At 36.8% G+C, this 24,636-nt stretch overlaps 1 protein-coding gene across 2 annotated transcripts; it reads right to left on the minus strand.

The window, feature by feature from the left end:
• Positions 1-380: 380 nt before the first annotated feature.
• trim33l (tripartite motif containing 33, like) lies at positions 381-21,826 on the minus strand. Of its 2 annotated transcripts, XM_058746940.1 has the most exons (17): positions 21,450-21,824; positions 20,409-20,500; positions 19,780-19,918; positions 18,628-18,745; positions 18,317-18,433; positions 12,291-12,405; positions 11,682-11,825; positions 6,143-6,254; positions 4,172-6,042; positions 4,007-4,082; positions 3,886-3,928; positions 2,812-2,941; positions 2,520-2,725; positions 2,274-2,370; positions 1,921-1,989; positions 1,170-1,304; positions 381-1,037 (listed from the first exon to the last, which is right to left on the minus strand). In XM_058746940.1, the coding sequence occupies exons 1-17, from the start codon at positions 21,634-21,636 to the stop codon at positions 774-776; spliced, it is 3,915 nt and encodes a 1,304-aa protein (XP_058602923.1). In that variant the 5' UTR covers positions 21,637-21,824; the 3' UTR covers positions 381-773. The 2 variants fall into 2 exon arrangements, 1 of the variants encoding a protein (XP_058602923.1); XR_009266377.1 differs by lacking the exon at positions 381-1,037 and having other exon boundaries at positions 1,225-1,304; positions 1,921-2,008; positions 21,450-21,826.
• Positions 21,827-24,636: the final 2,810 nt, after the last annotated feature.

Consider the following 24,636-nt stretch of genomic DNA (forward strand, 5'->3'; position numbering starts at 1 on the left):
AACCCAGCTTGTTTTGTTTGTTTTTTAAGTGCAAAACGAAAGATTTTATAACAAAATCGTTAGGATACACTTGTATGTTTGCCATTATATTCCAGACACTGACTTTTATTAAAACTGACAGCTTAAAAGTTTTTGTTTCGTGAATGTATAGTAGGCCAACGTGTGTGTGTGTGTGTGTTTGTGTATGTGTGTGTGTGTATATATATATATATATATATATATATATAGGCCTATATTACACACACACGACTTTTATGCATGGATATAATTATATAATTTACTCATGTCCCTGATCTAGACTTAAATCAATCCTTTAGACTCAAATTTAAAATTCCCACAATTATAATCTAAACAAAAAATGAAATTAAAAACATCAGCCATTTTAGTGTGATATGGCATTATTTATTTTCATCATATTTCATTATTGCAGCACAACTGCTGCGGGGCAGAACAAATAAAACTGATGCTTGCCTTAAAAGCGCCACTGAAAGATCCTCGCGCCCTCTGCAGGCATCACAGCTACATAACATCCAATAATGCTAATAATTTGCAACCCACACGCATAAACTGATCGTGGCAGATCATGACATCTAGTGTCCACAGAGAGAAATTGTGAGCTTGAACGAAATAATCTGTTTAATACACATTTTACTTAAAGGCAAAGCTAAATAAACAAACTACTTCAATAAATAGAGAGTGAACTGGTCCCCTCTTCACAAGAGAATACAGAAGTATTTTTGCCAATTTCAAAAGCAAGTAATGACTGAAGCACTTCAGTGTTCAGGAGCTGTAGTGTTTCCACAGCCATCTCCCTCGTTCCCTTTGTCAGTGTAGGGTTTCTTTGCAGCTGTACCGGAGTTTGCCATGAAAAACTCTCTCATGCGTTTCAAAGTGTTTCTGTGCTTCTCTCGTTCAGTCTCTGTCTCTGGATCCTTGCTGCTGGAGTGGTTCAAGAGAGAAGCGTGGAGACTCTCCCCAAAAGATTCATTCAGCTGTAGCTGGAATGATTTTTGAAGTTTGACAACCATGTTTTTCCTCTGTAGAAAAAACAAAAATAGCATGCCATTATTATGTAAGATTCAATTCAATTATAATTAGGTATGAATTTGTAGTCCTTCAAAGAAGAAGCTTAGCAGTTAAATTACACATGAATGTGGTCAATGATTTACCTCAGAGTTCATCATCAACATGTCAAAGAGAGTCCAAACATCTGACACCAGTTCAGCAGCAGTCCGATAGGGCGGCTTCCGATTCCCCAGGAGTCGGCCGAGTATTATATCAAATTCGGCTGTTTTTGAGTGATTCTTTCAAAATAAAGCACAGCTCATAAGATCATTTTAATCTGGATGTATTTATTTATTCAAAAACACATTTAAATGTGAAGCAAAGAACAAAATAATGTGGTGTGACAAAGGCAGCAGCATTCAGAAAAAATAAGGAATTGAAATCAAACAGAGGAGCCCTGAAGACTGTCTGTGATGATATATTAATGATGAATGTGTATCATTAATATATCAGATAATTTGCCTATGAAATGGCAAAATTAGTTCAGGTTGTAAAATGTCATATGGCATGTTATTATTATGAATTAATAGTTATATTATTACATCCATATATATTATTAAACATCGTAACATTTAAAAAATTACATAAAAATTAATTTTCTAAATAAAAGTGAAAATTCTTAACATGTAAATGTAATTGAAAATGGTATAAAAGTTTTTTTTGTTTTTTTTTCAAAAACACCACAAATGCAGAGTACATTTCTAAAAACTTAACACAAGCTATAATCAAATTTCTCTTTATCTTGTACATTCTTATTTGTCATTATTCAATAAATTGTCTGGAATAATAATATCATTGGGAAATTGGAATATCATGGGTATTTGTGACTGACTGTGACATGCACTGTGCATTTACCTTGGTGGCGCTGTAGAGCAGGCTCTTGTTCTCATCACACAGGAGACCAAGGACAAGCTTCTCACACTTCTGAATAGATTGGATGACACTGCATTTATATCATTTCAGAACAAGAAATAAAAGATGTGGCATAACACCATGCTAATCTACAATCCTCTAAAACAGCGGTTCCCAATCCCATTCCTCGGGCGCCCTACAGTCGAATAGAACAAACGTCGTACGTGATAAGAGATACATACGAAATATGCAGAGCGGAGGGACGCGAGGACTGGAATTGGGAAACGCTGCTCTAAAATATCCTTTTAAAAATTTTAACTATGAATGTAGATTCTTTCAGGCTGGTGGTGTCTCACTCTTTGATCTTGCAGACTCAGACTAGGCGTCCTCATCTCACTGCCATACACGATTGTCTCATTTACATCCTGACATAGCAAACATACCCAATCCTTACTGCAAGAGAAAAGAAATACACCAATACTCAAATAGAGGACAAAAAAATGCACAAGCTTATCAAACTCCAACGTCTTATAAACCATAAATACTCTAAAACTATTCAAAAATCAAGAATTGTACAGGGTAATAGTTTCTGACGGTCTCACCAAGGTTTTGTGAGAATTGGTGGGATGTGACAGTCAGAGTGAAAAGCACAGCCACATTTTGCACACAGAAGTGCAGCTCCTGCAGACAGGCACACGGCACAGAACTCTACGTCAGATGCGGGGGAGCTGTCGCTGTCTTGAGAGACAGAGCAAGAAGAGGATCTACATGGTATTGGATCTTCATACCATCTCCACACCTGGTTAACCTGGAGAAGAGGAGGGCACAATTGAGAATAGCTGTGGTGCTAACATGACTTACAACAGTCATATGTACTGTGTGTGTTGTCCTTACCTCTCCTCCCTGGGATTCCTGCACTAAGATGTGATCTGTGGAGGTATCTGCAATAAGGTGGAACTCTGGGAGTGGCTGTCCACTTGGAGGCAGAGAGATGGGCAGACGCACAAGAGAAACACGTAGAGACCTATTCAACAGAAAACAGTGGTCTCCGGTCAAAAAAAAAAAAGCCATTAAATGTAAAAAAAAATAATAATAATAAATTTATACACTACCCTTCAAAGGTTTGGGGTAAGTAAGTTGTTTTTTGTTTTATAAGAAAATAATCCTTATTCAGCAAGGACACATTTAATTGATAAAAAGTGATTGTAAAGACATAATTAGGTTACAAAATATTTCTATTTCAAATAATTGTTGTACTTTTGAACTTCTATTCAAGGAATCATGATGAAATGTATCACGGTTTTCACATAAACATCGAGCAGCACAGTTTTCAACATTGCTAACAAAAATGTTTCTTGAGCAGCAAATCAGCATATCAGAATGATTTCTGAAGGACCATGTGACACTGAAGACTTGAGTAATGGCTGCAGAATTACAGGAATAAATTACATTTTAAAATATATTAAAACAGGATTTACAAAATAATAAGATGGTTATTTTAAATTGTAATATATCAATGGCTTTCACTTTATTTTTGATTAAATAAATACAGCCTTGGTGAGCAAAGAGACTTCTTTCAAAAAATTTGGGACGGTACTGTAAATACTATTAACAATATTAATAATTTTATTAATAGTTATCACAAACATTAATTGAGACATAAATAAGGTTAATAATTGAAGAGTTCATTTGCAAAAACAGATAACACAAAATCATGTTTTTTTCATTGCGCATTCCAATAGATCTCAATCAAACTGCAGTCGGGTTATTTTGATTGGGTAAAAAATAACAAACAAGTACAGTTAACTAACACAATAGAACAATAAAACATGATAATGTAATAAAAAAATGGAAAAATTCAAAATGATTTTTGAAAGGATGGAAGGATGCAAATAAGCACTATAGATTCCACTATGAAGCAAAGATCACTATGAACCAACACTAAATAAGAATATATCTTGAGACCACCTCTTGCATTGTTTGATTTGTCTCCTGAAGTGTTCCAGGGTGACTAAAAGACAGGAAAAAAAGAAATGAGTGAGGTAAACAAACACTATTCTTTTGACAACTCTTTTGAAAAGAAAATAACCTGCAGATTCTTTGTCTTCTTTTTTTGCCTCCCTGTAGTCAAAAGTACTTTGTACAATCTTGTCATGAGTCGTGCTCTGGTAGGAAAAGAAAGTTTTTGAATGAAACAGATCTCTGACATACAAATCTCCATACCTCTATCTGTAAGAATCAAACATTCACCAACCTCCCCATCAAGGTCTTCTGATGTGCTACAAGGAGATGAATCCACTGGAGGTATGCATGTTGCCTCTACAAGCTGACGGAAAGTTGTCGGCATGCCAATGCTCCAGTGTTTTGGTCCAGAGTAGTTCTTGTTGGATGACTGACAGTCTTGAGCTTGACTTGAATATTTCTCTGTGGTGGTGGTGGTGGAGAGAGAGTCCTGGTGAATGTTGGATGGGCCAGAGTAGTGGCCAGGATCTGGTGAAGGTTCTTTAGGAGCTGTCTTCGACACAAGGGAGGTGGGCAAGTTGCTCTCCAGATGGTCCGTATCAGTGAAATTTGTGCTGCTCACACCTGCATCCTGATCACAGGCGGAATCAGCCAAGGCCTTGACTGGGAGGTTAGTGCTATTGTAGGTGCCTCTCTTACACTGGAGGGTGTTGTTGCCATCAATGGGAGCAGAAGGCATTGGGTTTACAGGAAGGACATTAGAGATTGAAGTAGCATCATTTAAAGAAACTGTGTTAATTGTTGAAAGGACAGTTAAGGGAATATTGGGTTGCACAGAGAAAGAATGTCCGGGCCCCAGGAAATTGTTTTGTACTGGATGGGTCAGTATGAGTGTTTGGTTGTAAGTTGGTATAGAATGAGTAAGTATGGTTGATTGGTTGTTGGCTGGTATTGGATGGGTTAGTATGGGTGTTTGGTTGTTGACTGGAATTGGTTGAATTAATACAGGTATTGATTCTATTAGTTCGGGTGGTTGGTTGTTGGCTGGTATTGGATGAGTTGTTACGGGTGTTTGGTTGTTGGCTGGTATTGGATGAGCTGGTATGAGTGTTTGGTTGTTGATGGGCATTGTATGAGTTAATACAGGTGTTTGGTTGTTGGCTGGTATTGGATGAGTTGGTGCGAGTGTTTGGTTGTTGGCTGGAATTGGATGAGTTGTTATGGGTGTTCGGTTGTTGGATGGTATTACATGAATTGGTACATATGTTTGGTTGGTGAATGGCATTTGATGAGTTAGTAGGGGTGTCTGGTTTTTGGCAGGCAATGGATGAGTTAGTCCAAGTGTTTGGCTGTTGGCTGGTATTGGATGAGTTGCTACAGGTGTCTGGTTGTTGACTGAAATTGGTTGTTTTTGGTTATTGACTGGCATTTGATGAGTTAGTAGGTGTGTTTGGTTGTTGACTGGCATTGGATAAGTTAGTACAGGTGTTTGGTTGTTGGCAGGTATTGGATGAGTTGGTGCGAGTGTTTGGTTGTTGGCTGGTACTGAATAAGTTGGTATGAGTGTTTGGTTGTTGGCTGGTATTGGTTGTTTTTGGCTATTATCTGGCATTGGGCGGGTGAGTATGCGTGTTTGAGAGACCTGCATGGTAGGGCAATAGGCCTTACTAAATTTGGCTGACTCAGAGATATTGTTTATTTGAGATGGTGTGCGGTTTGTGAGTGGAAGACGAGGCTGAGAATAAACAGACGGAGAAGAATTCATGCGAGTTTTAGGAGCAGATTGAGGAAAATAAGGGACACAGTTCAATGAGGGACTGTAAGCATGCTTGGATTGCTCAGACATGACTTCATGGTACTGGACACGGACAGATGGTGAGGAAGAAAATGGACTCTGAAGATTTGAAGAGGAAGGTTTAGATTGATTCGGTTGAGATGAGGCAGCATTGTTACATGCAAAGCGGGTTGTGGCCTGGTTAGAATGAGATGGCTGGCTGGGCTGAGATTGATGAGGCAGACTAGGAAGGGCCTGGTCCATTTGCTCAGTCTGAGAGGAGGCACAGGGATTTTGATTTGAGCTTTTCACAGACTCAGATTCTAACTGAGTGGAACCAGTTCTCTGAGAGGTGAATGGAACAAGAACCCTTCTAATCCTCAAAAATCCTGGGCAGAAAGAAAATAAAAGATATTACATTTATAGATTTTTTTTTAATGAAATGTAAATACATTTTTGTAATAAAAAAAACAGAAGGTTTTTGTTTACCACATTTCATGATGTGCTGACAGAGTTCATTCTGAATCTGAATGTGTAGTTCAATCATAGTCTCAGGGGTGCATGCCTTCTGGGACAGAAGCTTTTTCACATGGTTCTCAATCTGAGTTAGAGACACAAAAAATATAACAGAGGGCTAAACAAACACTCAGGATCTGAATAACAGACAGTTTTAGTCACAAATACAGTAATACAGTGACATCACATGAAATAGATCAATATACAAATTAGTTCCTGTCAGGGCCGTTTCTAGCCATTTTGACGCCCTAGGCGAAAAACTCATGTAATTTGTGCACACAACTTTTATTAACTAAACGCTAACACACATAACTAATCTAAACAAACAGACAAACATACATACACTCACGCGTATATACAAAAGGGGAGGTAAAGTGGATGAATGAAGCCATTAGAGAAAACGGAATGCAGTTATGGAAAGAGTCAGTTAACCACCTGAGTAAAACCATCTGCGCCATTTATAACGGGGTCTATAGCTTATACTAAACCTCTGTTTAGTTTAGTTAGATGTACCATACTTGCACTTCCATGGCTGTTGGTGTGTGTCTGGAATGCAGTCTTGGATGAAAAGTCTTGATGGTTTCAAGGTTTTGGACTCGCGATCACGTTCTTCCGGGTTGAAGAGTGATGAATTCCAAAGATGTTATTCTGGCTGAGGTCTGAGGAGCTTTGGTTGAATGGAAAGTCAAGGCCGCAAGGCCTGGCGCAAGACTTAAGGGTCCAGAAGAGTTCTAGCTCACATCTTTTTAGGATCTAACAGAACCGCAGACTGAGATATGTTGTAGCCCACCGGTAACGCCGGTACCGGCTCAGGCTCTCCACATGGGCAGCAATCCGGAGATTTAGCAGTAGAGCTTTTGTAGAAGAGAGCGCGTGAAGGCAGAATTGTGCGTGAGCCCTTTAAGGCCTGCGAAGAGTCACGCCTCTCAAGATGGGCTTGACCAATGAGAAAGGCTGAATTTTCAAGCAGGAGTTTGGAAATACTGGGGGGTTTTATGACCCTTTGTCTGAGAGCATGGTAATTTGCAACGGGGTTGGGTTGGAAGTTGATATACAACTATTAAAGATTCTTAGGACACTAATATGTTGCATAGGTATCAACATGTAATATTCACTCTCAATTAGATCATCCGAAGACGAATTGATAGAGACCAGACACGGTATAAGTTAAAATGATATTAACAAGTGATCTATCATAAGCATGCATAAAACAGTATACAATACACAAAAACATATACAAGAACAGTAATAATATACACAATGACCTGAATGATATGTGTCTTCGTTCAAAAAAAGGTTTTTCTATGAATTAACTAGAGAAGAGTCCATTTTTACGGCATAATGTCTTTCCTATAGGAAAAAGATAGTGTGAGTTGTTCTGCATTTGCATTCCTTTGAGCAATAAAACTAGTGTTATCTGATGGCTTGCCATGGGCCCGGGGGTATGAAGTCCTTGACAGTCCTACTGGCACCGGGTATGTGTATTGGGTGAGGGGTCTGTGACTATTTGTTAATCTAATAACTAATTGATTTGTTAAATCAAATGCAAAATTGTGTCTGATTGGTCCAAATGCTACAATCCTTTTGATCTTTTATTTAAAAAATTCACAAAAATCTAACTTTTCATTGGATAAGAAATTAAAATGGGGGGAAATATCATTATGAAATAAATGTTTTTCTCTAATACACATTGGCCACAATTAAAGGCACCCTTTTATTCGATACTTTTTGAAACCTCCATTTGCCAGTTTAACAGCTCAAAACTTTCTCCTATAATGCCTGATGAGGTTAGAAAACACCTGACAAGAGATCAGAGACCATTCCTTCATCCAGAATCACTCCAGACCCTTTAGATTCCCAGCTCCATGTTGGTGCTTCTTCTCTTCAGTTAACCCCACTCATTTTCTATAGGGTTCAGGTCAGAGGACTGGAATGGCCAGCAGAAGCTTGGTTTTGTGCTCAGTGACCCATTTTTGTGTTGTTTTTGAGGTTTGTGTTTGGATTATTGTACGGTTGGAAGATCCAAACATGGGCCATTATACACTGAACAAAATTATAAACACAACACTTTTGTTTTTGCCCCCATTTTTCATGAGCTGAACTCAAAGATTTAAGACTTTTTCTATGTACACAAAAGGCCTATTTCTCTCAAATATTGTTCACAAATCTGTGTTAGTGAGCACTTCTCCTTTGCCGAGATACTCCATCCACCTCACAGGTGTGGCATATCAAGATGCTGATTAGATAGCATGATTATTGCACAGGTGTGCCTTAGGCTGGCCACAATAAAAGGTCACTTTTATTGATGGTTGTGGATGAATGGCACAACAATGGGCCTCAGGATCTCGTCACGGTATCTCTGTGCATTCAAAATGGCATCAATAAAATGCACCTGTGTTCGTTGTCCATAACATACGCCTGCCCATACCATAACCCCACCGCCACTATGGGCCACTCGATCCACAACATTGACATCAGCAAACCGCTCAGCCACACGACGCCATACACGCTGTCTGCATCTGCCCTGTACAGTGAAAATCGGGATTCATCCGTGAAGAGAACACCTCTCCAAAGTGCCAGACGCCATCGAATGTAAGCATTTGCCCACTCAAGTCGGTTACGACAACGAACTGCAGTCAGGTAGAGACCCCGATGAGGACGACGAGCATGCAGATGAGCTTCCCTGAGACGGTTTCTGATAGTTTGTGCTGAAATTCTTTGGTTATGCAAACCGATTGTTGCAGCAGCTGTCCGGGTGGCTGGTCTCAGACGATCTTGGAGGTGAAGATGCTGGATGTGGAGGTCCTGGGCTGGTGTGGTTACACGTGGTCTGCGGTTGTGAGGCCGGTTGGATGTACTGCCAAATTCTCTGAAACGACTTTGGAGACGGCTTATGGTCAAGAAATGAACATTCAGTTCACGGGCAACAGCTCTGGTGGACATTCCTGCAGTCAGCATGCCAATTGCATGCTCCCTCAAAACTTGCGACATCTGTGGCATTGTGCTGTGTGATAAAACTGCACATTTTAGAGTGGCCTTTTATTGTGGCCAGTCTAAGGCACACCTGTGCAATAATCATGCTGTCTAATCAGCATCTTGATATGCCACACCTGTGAGGTGGATGGATTATCTCGGCAAAGGAGAAGTGCTCACTAACACAGATTTAGACGGATTTGTGAACAATATTTGAGAGAAATAGGCCTTTTGTGTACATAGAAAAAGTCTTAGATCTTTGAGCTCAGCTCATGAAAAATGGGGGCAAAAACAAATGTGTTGCGTTTATAATTTTGTTCAGTGTAAGATTTCTAACGGAGTCAGTCACTTATTGATTTTTTTATCTGCTGGTATTTGATAGAATCATGATGCCAAGTGTCTAAACAGGATGTCCAGGACCTCCAGCAGAAATATAGGCCCACAACATCAAAAATACAGCAGTATATTTCATTGTACACATGGGGGACTTTTTATCCCTGTGTTCACCAAACCCATCTTGAGTGTTTGCCGCTAAAAAGCAAATTTTTTTTGTTTCATCTGACCATAGAAGCCAGTCCCATTTGAAGTTCCAGTCGTGTCTGATAACTGAATATGCTGGAGTTTGTTTTGGATGAGCTAGAATAATTTTTCTTGAAACCCTCCCAAACAACATGTGGTGATGTAGGTGCTGTTTGCCATTTTTTTTTTTTTTAAGATTTTCTGACCCCGAGACTTAACTATTTTCTGCAATTCTCCAGCTGTGGTCCTTGGAGAGTCTTTAGCCATTCAAACTCTCCTTCTCACCGTGCATTAGGACGATATAGACACACGTCCTCTTCCAGGCAGTTTCGTAACATTTTATGTTCATTGGAAATCCTTAATTATTGCCCTGATGGTGGAAATGGGAATTTTCACTGTTCTAGCTCTTTTCTTAAAGCCACTTCACTAATTTGTGAAGCTCAATTATCTATGGCTGCAAATCGGAAATTCGTTTTTTTCTCATTGTGATGGATGATTAAGGGAATTTGGGCTTCGTTTTCCCTCCTATTTATATTTCTGTGAAACAGGAAGCCATGGCTGGATAATTTCATGTTCATAATCACCCTGGAGTGCTCAAAATTGTGAATATTAATGGGAATATACTTCAGAGATATTTTACTCATTAGAATTTCTAGGGGTGCCAATAACTGTGTCCAACGTGTATTTGAGAAAAACACTTATTTCATAATGATATTTCCCCCCATTTTAAATTCTTATTATCCAATGAAAGGTTAGATTTCTGTGAATTTTAAAAATAAAAGATCAAAATGATTAACAATGCAGATTAATTTTCACAGCCTTCTTTGATCATATTTACCAAGGGTGCCGATATTTTTGGCCATGACTGTATGTATGTATATATGTATGTATGTGTATGTATGTGTATGTATATATATATATATATATATATATATATATATATATATATATATTAGGTGTCAATGTTAACACGTTAACGCATGCGATTATAACGCGGTAATGTTTTTTTACGCAAATTAATCGTTTGATAAGGTTTGACCCCAACTTCTTCCCGTCATCGCAGCGCAGAAGGTTATCTATCATTGTGTGATGAGGGTACAGCGAACCAGTGTTGCCAGGGCAGCGGCACAAGTGGGCTATTTTGAAAATACAGCCGCGGGAAAAAATTACAGAGCCGTGGGTTGCGGTTTTTGGGGCTACTTTTATAATGTATCACGGCCGCCCAAGGTGTATATAGACAAATAAAAATGAAAATAGATCCTTTTACTAATGTGTATTATACTTGTAATGTATCCCTGGCAACTTAAGAATGGAGAGGCGGTTGTAACATCAAACTACGTGAGTTTCAGCCAGAGCATACATGTTGAGGCTTTTACACAGCAGAAATAAACATGACAACAGCCACTATAGATTATATAAGATAATAAACACACGATTACAATAGGATATTTGTATGTGATTTTCTTGCGATGAATGTGTACATCTGAAATGCTAATTTGTGCTAATTCAGTTCACTTAAATTAGTAATTTTTTTTTTTTAAGTCAAATGTTCAAATTAATAGCTCTCAATTATACTGTAATGTGGAATGGCTATAGTCAATAGTTAAATTTTAGAGGGAAAAAATAATTTCCTAGAGACATCAGTAGTATTGGTATCAATGATACCTTCAGCCATAGAAAATGATGCCACTAAACAAATATTAAAAATATACTGTCTTTATGTTGTTTCTACATTAATTTGAAGATTGAATGTGAAATTATTGCAATATAAAAGTATATTTAAAAACTTTAATGTAAGGTGGGATTAATCATGATTAATTAGTAAATTTTTTTTAATTGATTGACCGCACTAAACACAAATGTATGCACCTCACGTCAAAACATATGATGGAGCTAATATTATCCTGAACAAATCTAAGGTGGGGTGGGGGTCCTTAACATAATCAGTATAAATGTGAAGAGCAAGGTTTAGATGTTTTTATGATACATAAGGAATAAGCAAAAAAATAGAACAGCTTACTCTTTTCGTGTGGATCAGGAGGCAGTGGCCTTCTGTGCATAGGACCTTGTTGATAAAAGCTGCTATGTAGTCCTGACAGCCTTCCAACCTGTTCAGAGATGTCTTCCTCTCCAACAAACACCCCACCTCCTCCGCATACAGGGCCTTACAATCAAACACTCAAAAATAAATCAATGGTTACAGATTGGAGGTTCCTCAACAGAAATCCAAAATGTTTACATGTATTTTGCCCTGAAATGGGAAGGTCAAAACTACATCTAACAAGGATTTAGTACAAATGTATGCTATAACTAAATTATGAAGCAGTCTACACTTTTTAATAGTGACTAACAATGGGAAATTATCTGCCTGGATGAGTGTAACCAATCATGTAACCATGCCATTCGTATATATTCTGCAAAGTATAAATAGGTGTGCATTTTTCTGTTGGTCAAACTGTAAAGTTAAGTTTTGTCAGGCTATGATGAAAGACACTGAAGTACTGTAATGATGGAGATCAAAAAAACATTCTGAAATTGTGTGAAGTATGCCAAATATTCATAATTTAAAGATTAAAATCATGTACAGCATGCTTCAGTAAATGAGGATTTTTGAGCACTAAATGCTTACCTCTATCTCCTTTAACATCTGTGTAGCTTTCACAACCAGAGTCTGATAAATGGAGTGGACTACCCGTGTCATCATCTTCTTTGCTGCCACTTTTATACTCTTAATGTCCTGTAATCTAACAAAGATTAAAATACTCTCAACCACACAACAAATACACACAAGAGGAAGAAAAAACAGGAAATGTCTGCAAAGTCAAACCATTGTAATACAACTTTGAATGTAAGCACATCTGCTAGAAACTAACTGCTACTGTCCTGCTATATTTAGTGAGCTATGATAAAGTTTGAAAAGAATGCTGTGTGACACACTCTTTTTTTATATACTTTATTATGTCTTTCTGTTCAATCCATTAAATACAAACAAACATTTCTTTTATAAAAGACATAATATTTTTCCCCAGTAATTGTTCAGTTTTTATATTTTTCTGTATTCTTACGGTAATATTGAGACTTACAGCTTTTAAGTAATGAAAGTTTGTAGAAGGCAAGAATTCCCAGTGTTAAAGGACTGGTTAGATTTAGTTTCCTATGGAGATGACAGCATGCGAAATTAAGAACAAAAGTGTACTTTTTTAAAATATATCGGCATCTCTAAAAGTAAAATCAAAGGAACATACACAAGATGAATAATGCCACAGAATTATTTATTTCATTAATCATATTTTATTTTTTGATTATGTGTGTGTGTGTATATATATATATATATATATATATATATATATATATATATATATATATATATATATATTTATTATATCTGTACTTTTAGAGATGCCCATATATTTTCAAAAAGTACACTTTTGTTCTTAATTTCACATGCTGTCATCTCCATAGGAAACTAAATCTAACCAGTCCTTTAACACTGGGAATTCTTGCCTTCTACAAACTTTCATTACTTAAAAGCTGTAACTCTCAATATATGTGAATATCTCAATTTTTCATCTTTTAAATAACTTCTTATTTGTGGAAACTTATAAAATAATTTCCAAGACAAAGCATATTTCTTCACTACGTTCTCAAAAGTCTTCATTTCATTGTCACCATACATTTGACAAAATCTTACAATTCCTTTGCCAGCCCAAGCCTTAAATACATCATCTAAGGCTGTGTGAACCACCTTTACATCCATATTGTGTTAATTATGCATTGTGAAATGAAAAACACGCCTGAATGTTATTCCACTAATATTAGATGTTTAGAAACTACCTTTTTCCTTCTTTTTATATTCTGCTCTCCATTTGTAATTCAAAAAAAGGCTCGTAAACAGCAGTTGATATTAGGGCTGCAACAACGAATCGATTAAATCGATAAAAATCTATTACTAAAAGCGTTGGCAACGAATTTCATAATCGATTCGTTGTGTCGCGCGACGCGGAGACGTTTGATTATTTAAAAAAAAAAAACTTTAGTTGAGCGTGGAGCGGAGTGAACACACTCGGTCTCTCGCGCACGGATGGTAGCAGAGTTTGGCGCCTCATAAAAAAAAAAAAGTAAAAAAAAAAAAAAACGAGCGGAGGTAGAGGAAAGATACATGGCGGAGGCAGAGAAATCCGTGCGACCCAAGTCATCCAAGGTGTGGGAGCAGGGGCGGCGTTTGCGTATGGCAGAGTATGCAGTTGCCATACCCTAGCCCAGTCAGGTGCTGTGAAAAATTATCCAAACTTGAGTCGCTTATAATTCGTTTTTATTATTTTAAATCAGAGAGTTTTAAAAATAGTAAACCAATGATAAGCATTAAAATAACTTGTCAGTAAAACTTCGTAACGCCATCGGATCATCGAGCTCTCAGCGAGACCTCGTAACTTCACCCCGCCTCCGTTCAGATTGACGCGACGCGCACAGCCTGGAGAAGATGAGATCTCTGCTTTTTCGCAATGCAAGGGTGAATAAATAATTGGTGTTTGAATAGTACAGCGTTTTCTTTACTCAAACACTATGTCAGTAAAGGATAATGTTTTTGTGTGTTTGAAGAGTGGAGAAGAATTAGTTATTTGCTGTCTATATACGTTTTAAATATCCTGTGCATTATGTGCATAAGCGCTTAATTTGAGATTTTGGCCAAGTGTATTAAACAACAAGAAAAAACTAAGCGCCCATATAGCTACAATCAAAGTTATATAACCTGTAAAAGTTGATGAAAGCATAATGCACTTGCTGCTTCAGATAACAGTTACAGCCGTTCTAATGACAAACAAAACACTCCATCTCCGTCATTCTCTGGTCAAAAACATTGTTAACTCCATTTGAGCTTGATTTTCATATAATGTTAAGTGCAAGTGTCTGATACAATACCAACGCTAACGACGCAGTGTTGTTAAATTATTTAATTTTTGCACCCCAAAAGTCTATATATTTGGCAGATGTAAAGCATACATGTGTATGTTTTTGTGTTAGTCCATTTTATTTTATTTTATTATTATTATAACAGCTCAGGGATGTTCAAGGAGCAACATGTTGGTGCACTTTCTAAAGATTTTAGTTCTGTTTTTGAATAAAGGGTTGGAAATGAATGCTTTTCTTTTTTCTTTTTTTTTAAAAATCCGATTCATCGATTAATCGAAAAAATAATCGACAGATTAATCGATTATTAAAATAATCGTTAGTTGCAGCCCTAGTTGATATGTGTGTTTATCTTACAAGTGACTTAAAATCTGGCCTTACTGATTTACAAGTGTATACAGTGTCCTTCTACCCACTCTTTACCAAGGCTTGCATTCCTTAGAGGTGATAAGAGTTCTGTGCTTTCTCTCTGGATTTGCCAGTTTTGGCTCTTTGGCAGACTTGGGCAGTTTTTTTTTTTTCTAGCATATGTCGAAAATATAGGAATTCACTGATCATATTAACATTTATTTACTACTAATTGTTCTATTAATAATAGTTCTAACATATACATGTATGTGAATCAATAGAATTTATTACATTTTCATTAATTATTAAGTATTATTAATTGTTCCTTCATCTCTTATTTTCCAAAATAGAGCAAGGTTGAATTAAAAACATTTTTTTTTAAAAAGGGAGGGAGTTCCCAAGCTAGAGAGAGAAAATGAGACATATATATATACACTTACTTCAATTTCAGTAATGTTTCTAGAGGCCATCTGTTATCAGGATGTAAAGTCATTTGTTCCTGTATTCACTGTTGGGTCTGCTTTGATCTGCCATTAACACCTCTCCTGGTTCCCACCCTCTCTTTTTTGTTTCTGTTTACCACTGTCCTTTTGAATAATCGGCTCTGTTTACACTTTGTATTAAAATCAGTCTCAAGTGACCCAGTCACTGACGCCCAGGCTAGACAGATCCCAATTTACATCTCTGGGGCTAACATCTCATGCATCTCCTTAAAGTGCAGGGTATCACTACATCATATGTTAATAAAGCACAAAATGTAATAATAAAACACCTTGGATCTCTCACAAAACCTTTTAAATTTCTATAAAGATTTATATATATATATATATATATATATATATATATATATATATATATATATATATATATATATATATATATATATATATATAAAGAGTTTATTTGCAAAAATCATGTTTTTTATTATGTTATTATGTTTTTATTAGGTTTTATTGTGTTAGTTAGCTGTATTTTTAGTTATTTTTAACCTAATCAAAATAACCCAACTGCAGTTTGATTGAGAGTAATTGGAATGCACAAAGAAAAAACATGATTTTTGAAAATTGTTAAAAACTGAGTTATCTGGTTTTGCAAATGAACTTCATATATATATATATATATATATACACACATACACATACACATACACATACATAACAAATGGATCTTACTAGACTTTGGAGATAAGTTACTACAATATATTTGTAATAGAAGATGCTTTTTTGTTATGAGACATGCTCAAAATATGTTTGATATGCTCTGACTGGATGGAGTCATAGTCTAAAGCTATAAAAAAAAAAAAAAAATCAGAATCTGTGCCGCTCATACACTATGCAATAATTACCGGCCAAAATCTGCAGACTGCCTCTGAATTTTGCTGAAAACTGCAATTGAGGCAAATATATATATATATATATATATATATATATATATATATATATACACACACAGTGCTCAGCGTAAATGAGTACACCCCCTTTGAAAACTAACATTTTAAACAATATCTCAATGAACACAAAAACTATTTCCAAAATGTTGACAAGACTAAGTTTTATATAACATCTGTTTAACTTATAACAAGAAAGTAAGGTTAATAATATAACTTAGAGAACAAAATGTTTGTTTTACTCAAATTAGGGTGATGCAAAAATGAGTACACCCCACTGAAAGCCTCTGGAGCAAAGCTAAATTTTAGACTACAAATGTCTAATTTAACAATAATTCAACCACAGGTGAGTCTAATTATGCATTACACAGGTGTCCAGCAGACAGTTGACTATAAAAGGGTGTTACTTAAAGAAAACCCCTTTCCATTTCAAGCTGTCAGCAATAGTAACACATGGAAGAGAAATGTCACAAGACCTGAGAAAGAAAATAATTTCTTTACACAAGAAAGGTGAAGGCTACAAGAAGATCAGCAAAACTTTACTTATTCAGAATACTGTAGCAAAAGTGGTACAAAAATGTAAAAAAAGATGGAACTGCAACCATCTCACAGAGACGTCCAGGTCGTCCACGGAAGTTAACACCTCGACAGGAGCGTCTTCTAATGAGAAGGGTTGAAGAAAATCTGCATGCAAGTTCACTGCAGTTATCTAAAGAAGTAGAAAGCCTAACTGGGATGACTATTTCCCGTGACACAATACGGCGTACACTGCAGAGGAATGGCATGCATGGGTGCCGTCCACGAAAGAAGTCTCTCTTAAAGCCCAGGCACAAAAAAGCTCACCTAGAGTTTGCCAGGGCCCATGCTGACAAAGATGAAGACTACTGGGACTCTATACTCTGGAGTGATGAGACCAAGATAAATGTTTTTGGAACTGATGGCTTCAAAACTGTATGGCTTCGCAAAGGTGAGGAATACAAAGAAAAATGCATGGTGCCTACAGTGAAACATGGTGGTGGCAGTGTCCTTATGTGGGACTGCATGAGTGCTGCTGGTGTCGGGGAGCTGCATTTCATTGATGGCATCATGAATTCACAGATGTACTGCTGTATACTGAAAGAGAAGATGCTACCATCACTCCATGCCCTTAGTCGTCCTGCAATTTTCCAACGTGACAATGATCCTAAGGCCACTGTTGGATTTCTGAAGAAGAACAGGGTGAAAGTGATTCAGTGGCTAAGTATGTCTCCTGATCTGAACCCAATCGAACACCTATGGGGAATTCTGCAGAGACAAGTTGAGCATCACTCTCCATCCAGCATCCAGTCTCTAAAAGCGGTCATTCTTGAAGAATGGAAAAAGATAGATGTTGCAAAATGTCACCAACTTGTTCATTCCATGCCTCGAAGACTTGGTGCTGTCATTAAAAATCATGGAGGCCATACAAAGTACCAGATGTAGTAGTTTTTGTTGTGGGGTGTACTCATTTTTGCATCACCCTAATTTGAGTAAAATTGAAATGTGTAATCTAAGTTATATTATTAACCTTACTTTCATGTTATAAGTTAAACCGATGTTATATTAAACAGTCTTGTCAACATTTTGGAAATTGTTTTTGTGTTCACTGAGATAGTGTTTAAAATGTTACTTTTCAAAGGGGGTGTACTCATTTACGCTGAGCACTGTGTGTGTGTGTGTGTATATATATATATATATATATTAAAAAAAAAAAAAAAAAACTGGTAGAGTATTTCAGCCTTTAAAATTTTATTTCAGCCTTTACCCATTTTCCTTTATCATTTTAATGTTCAACAGAAGAAAGTAATTCTGTTTGATGATGGCAACATTCTCATTATGCCTTTAAAAAATACGGGTGAAACGATGTGAGCTTTGAGAACGACTTTTAAGAGTATATCCAGTTGTTGTTTTTTATTATTATTTATTTATTTTTATTGACAGACAGTCGTTCCTTTAACTTGCGTACTGTGGTCCACACGGCTTCATTCAGTTACCTTGCCTCTAGGTGCAGCAAGCTGCTGCTAACCGTCTCTTTCTGATGTCTGATGGAGTCCAACAAATTCTGCAGCCGCTGTCTTTGAGATCCCACAGCTTCCTCCTGCTGCACAAAACTGACATAGATATTGTGATAAGGTATTGTTGGGGAAGAATATCAAAATGTGTCAAAGAAACTGATGCATACTTTTGCTCTGACTCACAAAGCAAATAGATGGGGAAACAATTACCCAAAACGCAAAAAAAAAAAAAGCCTATATAGTTTTAATCTTCACATGCACTGATCTGATTGGGTAAATATGGACTATACCTGTGCCCCCTATGAGAGATCAGCTGACAGTCCTTACAGGTGAGCTCTTCACAAACAAGACAGAAGAACCTCAAGCTCTCCTGAGTGTGTGAGGGACAGCGTCTTCTCTGTATCCAACCTGAGCAAAACAAAAGTATGAGAAAATATATTTAACCAATGCCACTGCTCATGCATGATTAATTGTGTTAATTTTACATGAGTTACAGAGATTTCCTTGCATAATTTTAAATCATGAACTATAGTTTGTTTTTAACATATATATATATATATAGTGTGTAAATAATTATTTTTATTGTATGTACTCAAAAGTAATTTTTTACCTTTATTAATATATAGTGTTTTTGATGAAGAATTATGAAAGGAGGGCAAAAGGAATGGCTTCTAGAGAATGTCAACTGCTTAAAAATGTAAGGGGACAAACTGAAGGTTTCAAGCAGGCTGGAGTTTATGCCGTACAAAAGGGTCGGAGTTTGATAAGCATGGAAATGCTCCAAGTTATCTGACACACTCAATAAAAAGCCTCGGATAACTTCTTTCTTCTGGCCTTTCTTCCTTTCACACTCTTGGTAGAAAATTAATATTATATATATATTGCCAATTTTATTATTTTACTTTCTGTCTCCCTCTGATGTTACAAATTTAATCTACATATGCTCTAAAAAAAAATATATAAATATATATATATATATATATTTAAAAAAAGGAATATAATGCCTCTTTCTGTAGTCAAGGTCAGTAAGCCTCGGAAGAGTCCAGGGAGTCAAATAAAATGTTGCAATTAAAAATGTGTACATAGGTCAAGTGAGCATATCATGGGATGTTGAGGAAGACCAAAGTGGATGGAGAACAATCAGAAAGTGTACATATATGATAAAATGATGTAGGAGGCTTTATGATAATAGCTCATTTTGATCCAATCCAATATACTTTGAAAGCCTTTGTTCATTGATAAATGAATTTGTATGATTTTACTGAATTATTTTTTATCTCTCTGAGGTATGTTTTCATTGTAAGAGAAGCTACCCTGGATCATGATTTCAAACAAATAAATTTGATTTGATAACCGAGTGGTCTGACTTAAATTATACAGGTGAATTTCCACCACAGTAGCAGTTTTAGTCTGAACTGGTGCTTAGGGAATTTAAGTCTAACCTGTGGGAGGTTTTTTGGGAGTGACTTCATGGTCACGGGTCACTTTTACCCTACGATGAGCAGATGTACAGTCCAAACACAGGGCCTCCTCACACTGGACACACCATCCACTAACCTCACTCTCTTCACACCCGGCACACTGAAAAGAATGATTAAACATTTTGAATGAAGGTTTACAATGGAATGCCTCCTTTATGTCAGTGCTGGAATTCTTTGGACCAGCTTAAGGGCCTTCACACCAAGGACGATAACTATGAAGGTTTTTTTTTTTTTAATTATAATTCTGTGAAAAAAGAATGACAAAGAGGAACAGTATTGTTGCAATCACTTTCAAACTGTTTTTTTCCCCAGCTGATGAATGGTAAAAACATTGACAGCCAACCAGAATCAACTTGAACTTAAAGTGCTTGGGCAATTAAAGCAGCAGCACGTGCTTATAATGAACAGAACATTAGCGTGCGTTCCTGGTGTGGATGCTAATACAGTTACTGTAATAGTTTATCTTTATATTTATTGTTCTTTGTGTGAACGGCCCTTTATATGATTTGGCAACATCTGCAAAAAGAGTAGGGACTGAAATGAATGTACCATTTTACTTAAAACTTTCTCCATAATCTGTGCACACTTACCTTGGGGACCTCGTTATTGTTACTCGTGTCTTCAAAAATGGCACATTCTGTAACCTCAGACAAACAAAAGGACTGCGCACATAATGGACAATCTAGACGAAGAAACAAACAAAAGCCCTGAATGAACACACTTAAATGAAACACTTCTACAAAATGAAGGAGCTACGTCATTAAATTCTAACTACTCATGTTGCTGTTGATTAGAAATCCTTGATGAAACCACAAGTCATTTATTAAAGTATAATGAGTTATTAGAGTAGCAGAATTTATACACCTTGTTTGCTTGATAGTTTTATCAACAAAATGAACTGATTTGAACAAATCACATTTTATTGAAAAATGCAGTTTTGATTTTTTTTGGAGACGAACTGTGGTATTATTTAATATCAATGTAAATGATATTTAACATGCGAAATGACAAAAAAAATTATTAGTAAAATATAATCAACACGAAATTTGCTTGCATTTGGTTTTATTGAAACCAAGTAATCTATTCCATATGTAAATATGACACTAATTTCGTCATGACATTAAAGAAAGCAGCTTTTATATTTTTCACGCGCTGTACAGTGGCCATTTTAAAAAACGCAAATAAAATAAATGTCGAGCCTTTTGATATTTCTCGTCGAAACTTCCTGTATCGATAGGAAATACGTCAGTAAACTGCGATTTCAGGGATTTTTAGATCAGAATCATTACTGTGCGTTCATAAAACGTAATTAAATGCTACAAATTTCACTAAAATATGATTTAAAAACAGTACATACAACAGTTGTATGTGTTTAGTATGTGAATAAGAAAAGCTTTATATCGGGGCCAATTGTATCTGTTCATCTGCCCCCAGTGGAAAACAAAACTTAGCCATGAACCACGGACATTAACTTTAAGACCCTTTATGTAAATAATCGTAAGGACTACACAGTCGATTAAACCTGTGCGAGCCTATTTCGACGCGATTTTAAAAACGTCAAGTGCAGAGATGGACTTTAGCAAGAGCCCCTTTATAACAAGTCAAACTGAACAGTACAAGCGAGTTCTCACCTTGTGTGGTTCCATCTGTGCAGATCTTCGTAAGGCAAGTATTACAAACTATATGCAGGCAAGGCAGAAGTCTGGGGTCTGCAGAAGAGTTTAGGTGTACTTTGCAAATAGCACAGCATCCGCAAACAGTTCTTTGTAAATCCGAATGAGGCGACGCTGGACGCCCTGTTTGGTCAGGGGCAAACATCTGTTTCTTGAGAATAAATTAATGTAAACAGAGGCGTAACTTGACAGCAGACGAAGTGTATCTCGATACGCCTCGCGAGAAATTCGACGCGTTACGCTAGTAATTGTAGGATTCGTGGATCTAACGGTAAGCCGTTGAATATGCAGTTCATGAAACTTTTCTGTAACGTGGGGCGGGGCCTTATGGAATATTCATTAGTTCCTCATATAGTGGGCGTGTCCTTCTGACAAAACAAAGCGGGTGGAACTGCAACGTGAGATACAGATACTTTTGGCGATGTCAGCACCAGTTTTCAGGTCACAGATTATTTCGTTTTGGTTTCAGTTTAATTCTTTTCAGGTATTGTTTTGAACGTTACCATGTGTTTTGAATTTGTAAATATATTCAAGTAGAATAAGTGCTTTAAGACACACTAGAGCTTTTCATGTCAGCTTGAAAGTCAAAGTATTTGTGGCCTGTAGCATTAGAAATAGAAAAATGCTGTAACGTTAGTTGTAGGATTGCTTGAAGGTCTTGCTTCAATTAAAAAAAAAAAAAAAAAGTTACTGTAGAAGTTTTGGACATTTTTAAAAAAGCACAAAACATTTACATACACTGGATATTCTAAACCTATATAAAATGTTACAAACTTCAATTGTGATTGGTTGGTACTAACATTTCCAATGCTTTTAATTTATCAGAAGGACACTCCCACAATAGGGGAGACTGATGAATATTCCAGCATGCTCCACCTAGTGAAATAGAAAACCTTAGGAATCCTATATATTTATAGCTTTGTAGAGAACACAGCAGATCCTGGTTGATTTATGTTCTGAAAGAAGTGGGGGGATTTTTTATAAAGAGATAAGTCTGTGTGCCTGTTTGTCTTTGGAGGAGTGCATTGATGAGAAACTAGAATGCCAGACTTTGCTAATTCTTAAATAGATGTTTAATACATTTAGGAAAGATATTGAACGTGGGACAGGTAATTGCAGTAAATCTAAGGTGTTTTAAAAGTCCATTCCTTGTTGTCCTCTCACATCAAAATCCACCAACATGTTTGTTTAGAATTGTTTTGGATTATTTTCAGTTGTAAATGGTGCTGGAGTCATGTGGATTACAGTGATGTTTTTATCAACTTCTTGCATGCTCATTCAGACAGCACCCATTCACATTCAAAGGATCCATTGGTAATGTTATTAATTAATTATTTAATGTTAATTATAGCAAATGATGTAATGTAAAATTTCTCCAAATCTGTTCCACTAAATAAACAAATTATACTTGGATGGCCTGAAGGTGAGTACATTTTCAACAAATTTTCATTTTTGGTAAATTATTTCTTTAACCCTTGGTTTTTAAAATCTCACAGGAGGCAGTTGTAACAATAAAAATGGAATTTCATTGGTTACCATACAAAGCTGTTAAAGGGATAGTTCACCCAAAAAAGAAAATTGTATCATTAATTACTCCCCTTCATGTCGTTCGACCTTCGCTCATCTCCGGAACCCAAGCTTTCCGACCCTCAATAGACAGCAAGGGTACTACCATGATCAAACCACAGAATCGTAGTAAAGACATTGTTAAAATGGTCCATGTGACATCAAGTATCACGATGCATGCGCATTCTTTCCTGCACGTAAACAATGCATGTGCATGGTGCTGCTGATGTCCCAGATAGCATGCGGATGTGGGCCACTTAAGGCAATGATACGGCACTGCTGGCCTTCTTATGGCCTGTACAAAATGGATGTAAGCCTGAAGTGGCCCACATGTAAAATAGCAAAAATGGCCCAAATGCATCAAATCACATGTGGGCACTGGCTAATGTGGCTGTGAGCCTAAAGTGGCCCGCATATGATGCCACAAATGTGGCCAGTTATCTTAAACCTTATCTTGGTCAGTTTTAGCAAAGATATGGCACGATAAGCACTGGCTAATGTGGCTGTGAGTCTAAAGTGGCCCACATATGATGCAACAAATGTGGCCCAGTTATCCTAAAACATATTTGGGCCAGTTTTGGCAAAGATATGGCACAGCGAGCACTGGCTAATGTGGCTGTGAGCCTAACTGGTCCCACATTTGACATGACAAATATGCACCATATATTATAAAACAGATGAGGGCCACTTCTGGTTTGGATGTTGCACTTGACATTGGCTAATTGAAATGGAAATTTGAAATTGTAAATATGGCTTAATAGAATTTGGCTACTTTTAGTAGGATGCAACACAGTTAACTGATGCAGGATTCCCAGGTGAAAAACAAGTGCACTTCCATAACATTTACATTTACATTTAGTCATTTTGCAGACGCTTTTATCCAAAGCGATTTACAATTGGGGAATACATAAAGCGATTCATCTTGAAGAGGCAATCAGACAGAGGAAGTAACTTGCAACACCAAGTCTCGGGCATTGTTCAAATAAGTACAAGCTAGCAAGGGAAGGAATAAATAAAGAGAAAGATAAAGTGTTTTTTTTTTTTTTTTAGAAGTTTAAGATGAAGTCAAGTAGTGTTGAAAGAGATGAGTTTTCAGATGTTGCTTGAAGATTGACAGGGATCCAGCATTCCGGATAGGGGTGGGAAGATCATTCGAGCCTTTCTGTGATGGTACCACGGGGCGTCGCTCACTAGCAGATCTCAGACTTCTGGAGGGGATGTAGATTCGTATTAGTGAGTGGAAGTAGGCGGGTGCTGAGCCTGTGGTTGTTCTATATGCAAGCATCAATGTCTTGAACTTGATTCTGACGAAGAGTTTTATTAATCAAAATATAAATTATTCAAGTATAATCAATGTGAATATAGCCATTTATGTATCAACTTATTCTACTATTATAATCATGTGTATTTGCCTGCGTGTAGAAATCTACATGAGAAGTGCAGACATAAGGAAAAGCTGCTTGTCCTGTTTTTCCTTTAGGCAAAATATATAATGGGGCCCTTATTTTCACGGAACATAAAATTAAGGCCTCCTGACTGCATCGTGGTCCCATAACAAACATGTATACAATGTATTGAA

This window comes from Onychostoma macrolepis, chromosome 16, assembly GCF_012432095.1.
Source record: "Onychostoma macrolepis isolate SWU-2019 chromosome 16, ASM1243209v1, whole genome shotgun sequence".
Classification (NCBI taxonomy): Eukaryota; Metazoa; Chordata; class Actinopteri; order Cypriniformes; family Cyprinidae; genus Onychostoma; species Onychostoma macrolepis.

Coding starts and splice junctions, on each gene's coding strand:
- trim33l (XM_058746940.1), bottom strand. CDS start 21,636: ATGTTTGCCCCTGACCAAACAGGGCGTCCAGCGTCGCCTCATTCGGAT. Junction 6,043..6,142: donor TCAGCACATCATGAAATGTG/GTAAACAAAAAC, acceptor CTTTCTGCCCAG/GATTTTTGAGGATTAGAAGG. Junction 1,990..2,273: donor TGAGTCTGCAAGATCAAAGA/GTGAGACACCAC, acceptor CAATCTATTCAG/AAGTGTGAGAAGCTTGTCCT.